The following is a 9,128-nucleotide window of genomic DNA, read 5'->3' as shown; positions in this document are numbered from 1 at the left end:
CTTCAGCCAGTTCTTAAAGGAGCAGGCCCACAATCTTGGAAGGCGGGAGAAATAGGGGGAAACTAAATTGTGTGTGTGTGTGTCCATCTGGAAGTGTCTGTGTGTGCCTGTGTATATATGTTGACTGTACAACTGTTTTGTCAGAAGGCCTGTGTGCCTCGAGTGTGTTGCTGTTTCTGTTCCTGTCTCCACCTATGTGTCACCATTATGCTGCATGTGTCTCTGGATATTTACCTATGCGATGTGTGTGTGATTATGTTTCAGTAAGTCTCTGCGTGTGTCTCTGAATGTACCTCTCTGTGAGTCTCTGGCTCTGTGAAGCTCTCTGTCTCAGAATGTGAGACTATATGAGGCGATCTCTGTGGGTTTGGAATGTATGTCTCTGTGAGTGAACATCACGGTGTCTGTGGTCCTGGCTTGCTCTCTCACTCCCTCTTTGAGTGTTTGTGAGTTTATTTCTATGAGTCTCTGAGCGTGTGTCCCCCGCACTCTGCTGTTTATTTTACACTGGCTGAGCATCAACAATGCCTAGGGTGCTAGGCAGAACGCTTTCTGCCTCAGTCTCTGGCACCCCATGTGAATTAGAGATAGCTGACAGAAAGGACCAAGGCTTAAGGATGTGGGAGCAGTGAGGGCTTTGAGAAATGTACAGGAGGGTCTGGGGACTCTGGTGAATGGCTGTCCTGCCCCCTGCCCTGCCAGAGGGAGATGGGGTCTCTCTGGGGGCCCCTTTGCCTATCTACTGTGTTCCCTTCTTCTGCCTTAGTCCCGGAGTGAGGTTCACAATCCTACCGTCTCCTGAGGTTGAGGTCCCTGTGTGGGGTCATGGGTCTTGGGGGGCTAGGAGCTCAGTGTCCATGCAGCGTGCCCAGCTCCATTTCCTGTTCTCCCATCGCCTGCTACCATATGCTACTCTGGTTCCAGCTGACCCTGATGAGCTCCATTGGCTGAGGAGTTGAAGTCGGGGACTGGCAACTTGCAGTGGCAACAACTGTCAATCTGTCGACCCCCTTGGCTTTTCCAACCATGGCCTGGACACAGCAAATGGCTCTGACTGGCAGTGGAGATCGTCTGAGGGTCCCTGGAACCCCGGGCATAGGAAACCTCTCCTAACTGTAGGAGAGTAGCCCAAGCGCAGCAGGGCCCCAAAGACCCACTCCAGAGCCCTCCGCGACCATCTTGGATGACGCATACTTCCCTCTTTCCACAGGCCTGTCTGGCCCTGAGGGAGTCCCCTTTCTGAAGCTGTGGTGCTCAGAAGACCTGCTCTCTACGTTGCCGGGCACCTGTAGGTGTCCCTCGAGAGCTCAGTTTTGAGGTTCAAGTCAGTGTGGCCATGAAGGGGCTGCCTACTGGGCTGATGCTGTGACCCCGGAGTCTGCCTTTCCTGCCAGTCCCCCGGCCCGGAACATGTGGCTGCGGCTTGGCCTGCCCTCGCTGTCCCTGAGCCCCAAGCCCACAGTTGGCCGGAGCCTGTGCCTCACCCTGTGGTTCCTGAGCTTGGTGCTGAGGGCCAGTACCCAGGCCCCGGCACCCACAGTCAATACTCACTTTGGGAAGCTAAGGGGTGCCCGGGTACCATTGCCCAGTGAGATCCTGGGGCCTGTGGACCAATACCTTGGGGTGCCCTACGCAGCCCCCCCCATCGGCGAGAAACGTTTCCTGCCCCCTGAACCACCCCCATCCTGGTCGGGCATCCGGAACGCCACACACTTTCCCCCAGTGTGCCCCCAGAACATCCACACAGCTGTGCCCGAAGTCATGCTCCCTGTCTGGTTCACGGCCAACTTGGATATCGTCGCTACTTACATTCAGGAGCCCAACGAAGACTGCCTCTACCTGAACGTCTATGTGCCCACGGAGGATGGTGAGTGCGGCCAGGCACTGTGCCCTCCTTGCCTCCCACCCGCCCCGCTGTGTTTGTGGCTGGCATGTGGTGGTGTGCCCTGCTGCATGCATCTGTCTGTCTGTGAAAATGCTTCTAACCATCACTCTGCTTGGCCTCTCCCTTCCTCCTCCCTGTTCTTTCCTCTCCCAGCATTGTCTGAGCTCCCATGTGTGAGTGACACTGTTGCCAGGAGGGGCCTGGCCAGGCCTGAGAGCTTTGACAGGTCTAGGGCCAGGTGCTGGATGGGGGTTCCCTGGGGGAGTATGGGTCACTGCTGGCAGCTGCCCGCGGGAGGATGCTGGCGCCACCGGGCCCCCCTGTTGCCATTCCACCTGCTCGGAGAGGTGGTAGGTGTGTGTGGCCAAGGGAACTGGGTGTGTGAGGGGGGCAGGGGGCAAGCCTGGTGGGCAGTGCTTAGGTGCCTCCTCTTTCACTAGCTGATGCCTCCTCCCGCGGGGGTCACACTAAGGTAAGTGACAGAAGCAAGGAGATGGTGGGACAGGCTCTCTGCCACGTGCCGCCTGCAGAGCAGCTCTTGGGGCCTGGGGGGGTGCGGGTGCATGCCCCTGGGCAGAGGCCTCCTGTTATTTTTTAGTTTTTTATTCATTTTACAGTAAAGCGGATTTCCAAGGAATGCGCCCGAAAGCCCAACAAGAAAATTTGTAGGAAAGGAGGTAGGTAGCGAGCCGGCGGGGAGGGAGAGAGAGAGAGAGGGAGGCCTGCCTGCCCACCTGCCCTTGCCCCCGAGGACCCAGCCTTCCTTCAAGTAGCCCAGGCTCAGGGGGCGGTCGGTGAGCAAGCATAAGCTCCATCTCGTCCGAGGGCCCCGGCTGCTCTTCAGGGAGGCTCTGGTGGCCTAAGGCAGGTCCAGAGCAGAAGCAGCAACCCCATTTCTTCCAACCTTCCCAGCCCCAAAGTCCACCCTAAAGTGTGTGCCAAAGACAGAGCCAGTGGTTCCCTCTGGGACACCTCAGGAGAAACTCTAAGCCGCCAAGATGGAGCCAGAGGCTCTGACCTTTGCCTGGTGAGGGAGCCACCAGCTCATCCTTCCGTGCTCTTTCCCGGATTGAAAGTCGAGAGTCAACTCTCCAGCCGTGGAGCTTAGGCCAAACTGTAGCCAAGTGTAGCAGCCCTGCCCACCCACCCCCACCCCTGCCCACCACCTCTGGCCAGGGCCTAGCTGAGTGACCCGGGCTAGCCTGGTGGCAGACCTTGGGGGTCTCCAGGAACTGTGCACTCTGAAGGAGGCACGAGATCCCGAATTGCAAACTGACCCTCCTTCTGGGAGGAATTTGTCGCCCTCCACCCGTGTAATAATTCTTCCTGTTCAAATACCACTTTATGTTTTCTGCAAAGCGCTTGCATACTTACCTCAGAAAATCCCCCCCCCCTCCCACTTCTGTGGAAGCTTATGAGGCAGGAATTGGTATCCCAATTTTACAGATGAGGAAACAGGCCCAGGGGAGTGACTTGCTGCTGCTCAGGGCCCCGTCGCTGGTCTGTGGCAGGGCCTGGACCATAACCTGGGTCTCTTGACCCTCAGGGCCGTGTTCTTTCCACTGTAGCATGCGAGGCAACTCCCATCTGGTCCTTCCCACCTCCCCTACTCTGAAACAAATGGTGAAATGTGGATGGGTTGAACCGAATTGGAAACAGTAAGACTAAGGAACAAGTGGAAAAGCACAGCCTGGTCCCTACAACCCTTTGGCAAGCTTGGAGTTTGTTTTCCTTTGAAATCATAGGGCGGGGTTCCCCCAAGTGGGGTCGTTAGGATTCCTGGGACTGAGTGCCCCCTACTAAGTAAGAGTCTCTGCGGGCAGAGCCCGGCGATCTGCCTGTTGCACTTTTGATGCTCACTGAAGCATCAAAAGTGAGGTCTGCTGCCCTGGGGATAAGCGTTACACCACCTCCCCACACCCAGCCCAGGACCTCACACTCAGAAGGCAATCAGTAAACATGTTTTTGCACGAATGAAGACGCATTGCGGTGCCGCAGAAAGAGTATGGGTCTGGGAGCCACAAGCCTGACCGAGTCCCAGCTCTGCTGCTAACTCACAGTGAAACCTTAGACAAGTCTTTTCCTTTGAGAACCTCTGTTTCTGCATCTGAAGGTGGTAGGGGACTATTCTGGTCTTAACATTCCATTAACGTATAAATGATTTCAGGAAGAGGGTCTCTTAAACCTGCTGCTACTAGTTACTTGCTTACTTGGGTGCAGGGTGGCGGAGGGGGAGGCGATGACATTAACCATTTCCTAGGAGCAATGATCCCCCAGGGCACCAGTAAGAGCCTAGGGCAGTCCAGTCCAGTCCAGTCCTGAGAGTTTGGCTAGAGAGCCAACTGGACGCTCCAGTCAAGTTCAAACACTTACCAATCGTGATTGTTGACTATGGGCAAGGTCACGTGCTAGGTGCTGTTGGGATGTGGAGGGATACGAGGTGGAGGAAAGAGTTAGAAATAACTGAAGACCTGATCGCTACTCTGAGGAAACTCCTAGCCTAGCATTGAAACTCAGCTGGTTTAGCTAAGCCCCACAGGCCGAGCTGGGAAGTGGGTTCCAGACAGCGTGGGAGAGGGCATCTGGTCATTTAGCTGCTCAAATGAGTTCCCTATCCAGGGCCTGTTGGCCATTTGGAACAGACTTAAAAAGTCTGCCTCTCGGGGGAGACCCGTCCCCAGAGGTGGTTAGGGTTGTGATGTGTGCAGGGCAGGCAGGGCTGGCCTGGCTGTGCTCCTGCCACAGCACAGTGTTGGGCTGGGGGACGGTGGTCGAGCTGGCCCGGGGGTGGGGGACAGGCGTGGCAGCAAGGAGTTGCTCAGCGAGTGCTAAGCTGAGGGAGCAAAGGTATCTGTGAGGAGGAGGCTGGGACAAGGCAGCAACCCAGGGACATTCCCAGAGGGGGGCAAACGGGATGCATCTTCTAAGTCGGGGTCCAGGGGAAGCGAAGGATTTCTTGGGGAAGATAGGCCCTGTCCCCCAACCTCCACCCCCATCAAGTTGGAGGGAATTCATGTTTAGGGATGGGTGATTCCTTGCCGTTCGGGGGGCTGTCTGCTGTGTGGGTGATGACGCCCCATGTCCCACAGGGTTTCTGAGGGCAGCACCGTCGTCGTCGTCAGGTGTTAGGACCCACGGGAGGTTCGGGAAGCCGGAGGCAGTTTCTGCCCCTCAGGCTGGGCTCTTGCCCTGGTTGAAAAGCCATTTTGTAATTGGAGGGCGGCTCCTGTTGTGATTAATAGCTGTAAGGGAACCCAGACCAGCTGAGAAAGAGTGCTATTTGCTGCCTCCAGGCCGAGAGTATCTGACGTCTTAGACAAGAGGATAAGCCCTGGGGTGCCAACAGAATGACCTCCGTTTCTACACACTGACAAGCACCCAGGCGGTGGGTTCTCTTTCTCAAAGCCGTTCTCATGATGAACTTCTCATCTCCTTAGAATGAGAAGGAGAATTGGGGATAGCTCACCCAGGCCCTAAACGTCTCTCTTCTCTCCTCGGGTCTCTACTTTTCTCTCCTTCCCTTCCCTCCCCTCCCCTCCACCCCACCCCATGCTCCACCTCTTTCCTGACTTATTTTTTCCCTTCCCTTTCCCCCCGTCCCAGAAAGGTGGCATGGTGCAGTGGAAAGACCATGGGCTTTGGAATCGAGCAGACCTGGGTTTGGATCTCACCTCTAGCAATTCCTAGCTGTGCAACCTTAAGCAAGTCACTTTGCCTCTCTGAACCTCAGTTTCCCCATCAGTGAAACAGGAATAAAGATAGTCCCTCCCTCAGTGGGGTGTAAGGATCAGACAGTAAGGCAGAAGTAGAGTGTCTGGCACATGGTAACTATTCGGTACATGGTAGGAGCTGCTACCATTATTCCTATCTCTGTTTTTTTCTCTCTCTCTCCCCCTCTCTCTATTTCTCTCTCTCTCATGTCCCTTTTCTCCTTTTCCCCTTCCTTCTCTCCCTCCCTCCCTCTCTGGCTCTCTTTCAATCTCAGAGCAATGCTTGCTGCTCTCAGGCCTGGTTCCTGTGGGCAGGAACCCCATTTGCCATTACCCAGAGCAGGCCCCAGTGAGGAAGACCGGAGGGAAAGCTTCATCTCCCATTTTCTCCTGTGGGAATCAGGGTCAGCTGAGGCCCAGCTGGAGCCTGCCCACTGGGCCCGAATAGCTCAGGGCTGGGGTCCCTGGCTCTGCCTTAACAGCTCATATCCGTATCTACACATGCTGGCGATGCCGCCTCTCACCTTTGGTGCCTGCCTCTGCTCTCCAGCTCAGCCTGCCTGTGTACACACGTGCAGCCCCTTCCACCCAGGAGAAGTCCTTCCCCTGAGTGGGTCTCTGGCTCTGTGCCCTGGCCCACCTGCTGCTACCTCCTTCCTAACCGGGAAGGTCGTTGGTTGAGACAGGCTGTTGGGGACAGAGAGGCGCAGGGAGGCCAGCACAGCAGGGGCCTTGCAACACTGTCATCCTGATGAAGGTCTGGGCCTCAGCCCACCCATTCCCTCAGTTCTTGCCATCCCTCCTGCCTGTCCTGGGCCCAGGCCCAGAGCTGGCTTGCTGGGCCACACTGCAGTCATGCTGTTTTTGAATTCTCTCTCTGTTTTGTTCTCTGTTCTGTGCTGTTGTGTCTCCCCGTGTCTGGTCCCCAGGATCCGGCGCTAAGAAACAGGGCGAGGACTTAGCGGATAATGACGGGGATGAAGATGAAGGTATTTGGGGGCTGCAGGGCGTGGCGGCTGGTGCATGGCACAGAGCCCCTCCCCCTCTCGATGGGGAGAAGCCCCGTCTGTCTGTCTGTCCGTCCGTTGGTGTGTTTCTGTTCCTGTATGAGGCCGTTGGGCTGTTCATCCATCTTTGGCCTGGTCGGCCACTGGGAGTTCCAGGGTGATGGACACGGCTGGCGGGAACAGGGCACCACGAGCAGAGCCATGGGGAGGGCATCCTCCTCGCCCCGGTCCCCACTGCCCAGAGACAGCTTCCTCCCCCATCTTCTGTGGTTCACGGGCACCTGCCCCTACTGAGCAGCAGCGAGAGTGGAGAGAAAGCAGGACTGAGGGGGGCGGGGGCGAGGAGAGGCACAGAGGAAACGGAATGGCGAGGAGCCCCTGTGTTTCTGCGGGGAGGCTGGCTCCTGGAGGAGGGGCCCATCAGGATGCTGAACTGAGGAGTGAGGCAGTGACAACCACAGGGCCTGGGGAACAGCGCCACCTAGAACCTCCTTGGCCTTCACCCAGAAAGAGAGAGATGGCCTCAGGGCCAGGGGCTGTATTAGGTTCAGGACAGGGCCACAAGGACTGGGCCAAAGCACCGGGCTGAGGCCAGGACGCCACAGCCCGGTCAGTGGATGGCATAAGATCCTTGGGTGACGGTTGAACCAGTCTTCCTTCCTCCTCAGGAAAACAGGTTGTGTTTGCTCGGCAGCAGAGAGCATTCCCTTCTACCTCCACGCCCCAGACCTGGCCTGGGGGCCACACAGCTCAGGGGGGCCCACTGGTGGCTGGTAGGGCTGTGCCGGTGCGGCAGAGTGTGGTCCAGCTCACAGGCCGAGAGGCTTCAGGTCGAGGTGATCAGGCTGGGAGCCTTCTCGTGGCCGCCCAGCCCTGTCGCCGCACTGCTTGGGTCTTGGGAGCAGCCGCTTAAAGGTCTCTCGTTGAGTGGCCTCTGCGGAGGCTCCATCTTCATCTTAAAGCTGCCTGGGGGCAGGCTCTCTCATCCTTAGTCCTGCCCCCACCTCTTCCCCATCCCCAGTGTTTCCAGTTAAGTCTGCCTGATGCCCGGGGAGAATGGGGTAAACGAGCACATGGCTGAGAAACCATGTCAGTGAGGTTCTCCCCGCCACAACACACACACCCCATCTCTGCCATTCACTCCCCTGTCCCCACATTCTCCCTTGTTCTCTTCCTGTGCCGCCCCCTATTCCCGCCCCTCTTGTCTCTGTCTGCACTGGGGGGCCAGCTGCTGCCAATGGCCGTATTTCCATGTAACTGGTGTAGTCCTGGGGGTTTCAGGGCTCCCCAGCCCCTGCTCTCTAAAGCCATGTCAGGTCCCAGGACTCCTGGGTGCCCGGGGCAGGGACTCACTGATCCAGCTAAGGGACCTGCCCTTTCTCTTCCTCCCTCCCCCTGTCCCCCAGGGCCCAGCCACGGCCTCTGTAGACATAGCTGTATCAGGAACGCCTGGCTGCCTTCTACTGGGAGGCACTTGAAACCAGAGTCTTTAAAAACATCACCGATGTCCAACTTTCTCTGGCTGATGCTCAAGCTCCGGGCTGAACAGCCCCATGAGTCCTGCCCTCAGAGATGGCGGTGGTGTCCTGGCACCTGGGATAGCTTTGCTGCCCACACCCCCCCCACCCAGGGCTGGCGGGGGTGGGGGAGGAAGGGCAGCCTACCCAGCCTGTGTCTCACCCCTTCTCCTTGCAGACATCCGGGACAGTGGCGCTAAGCCTGTCATGGTCTACATCCATGGAGGCTCTTACATGGAAGGGACAGGCAACATGATTGACGGCAGCGTCCTGGCCAGTTATGGCAACGTCATCGTCATCACCCTCAACTATCGGGTTGGAGTGCTAGGTATGGTTCCCTGCTGGGTGCCTAGAAGGAAGCCTGGGTTCTCAAGGAGGGAGGAAAGAAAGCTGAGGAGCTGAGAACAGGCCGCCTTGGTTCTCTAGCTGGTGCTAATGACCATGGCCACAATGTTGTTATCCCATAGCCCCTACCCAACTGCCCGGGGCTTCCCCACAGCGTCCCTAGGCCCGTTCCTGGAATGTTGAGATGCCACTGGAAACTCAATTCAAACTTCACACCTTCTCTTAGGTCTCCAGCCAGGTCTCTGGTTCCAGACTTTTGCCTGGCTGAGTTTTGTAGAGTCGATTCATTTTCTGGTGTCCTATCCTCATCCCGACCCACCCATCCCACATCCCTGAACACCCCACACATGCACAGATACTCCTTCTAGCCAATCACATATCCACACACCCACGTCCCCTCACATGTCCACCGTCCACGCTGCCCACACCCACCAGCATGCATCTATTTCTCGCTCACCCCCCCAAGCACACATACATACGCATACACACACAGACCCCAACATCTACATCTACAGACCCCCTCACATATATGCACATTCCCCCACCACTCCATACACACTGCACACATACAGTCTCCCTGATGCACATATCCACATACCCAGATGCCTCTCTACACTCCACATCCACACCGCACATCTACACAGATTTCTCTCACCTTCCATGG

The 9,128-nt window shown here is 57.0% G+C and overlaps 1 protein-coding gene across 2 annotated transcripts in view; it reads left to right on the top strand.

Annotated features, from left to right (window-relative positions):
* NLGN3 (neuroligin 3) overlaps window positions 1–9,128 on the top strand; it is a 21,067-nt gene that overhangs the window by 848 nt on the left and 11,091 nt on the right. Inside the window, exons 2-5 of one of the 2 annotated variants that reach the window (XM_024758109.1) lie at window positions 1,211–1,867; window positions 2,503–2,562; window positions 6,525–6,584; window positions 8,298–8,447. In XM_024758109.1, the coding sequence (XP_024613877.1) occupies window positions 1,411–1,867; window positions 2,503–2,562; window positions 6,525–6,584; window positions 8,298–8,447 (727 nt within the window). In that variant the 5' untranslated portion in view covers window positions 1,211–1,410. The remainder of the gene's footprint in view (window positions 1–1,210; window positions 1,868–2,502; window positions 2,563–6,524; window positions 6,585–8,297; window positions 8,448–9,128) is intronic. The other variant, XM_024758110.1, reaches the window with a different exon arrangement.

The sequence above is a fragment of the Neophocaena asiaeorientalis genome, unplaced genomic scaffold (genome assembly GCF_003031525.2).
Source record: "Neophocaena asiaeorientalis asiaeorientalis breed wild unplaced genomic scaffold, Neophocaena_asiaeorientalis_V1.1 scaffold760, whole genome shotgun sequence".
Lineage (NCBI taxonomy): Eukaryota > Metazoa > Chordata > Mammalia > Artiodactyla > Phocoenidae > Neophocaena > Neophocaena asiaeorientalis.
The sequence above is the reverse complement of the archived record's forward strand: the minus strand, read 5'-3'. Positions and strand labels throughout refer to the sequence as shown.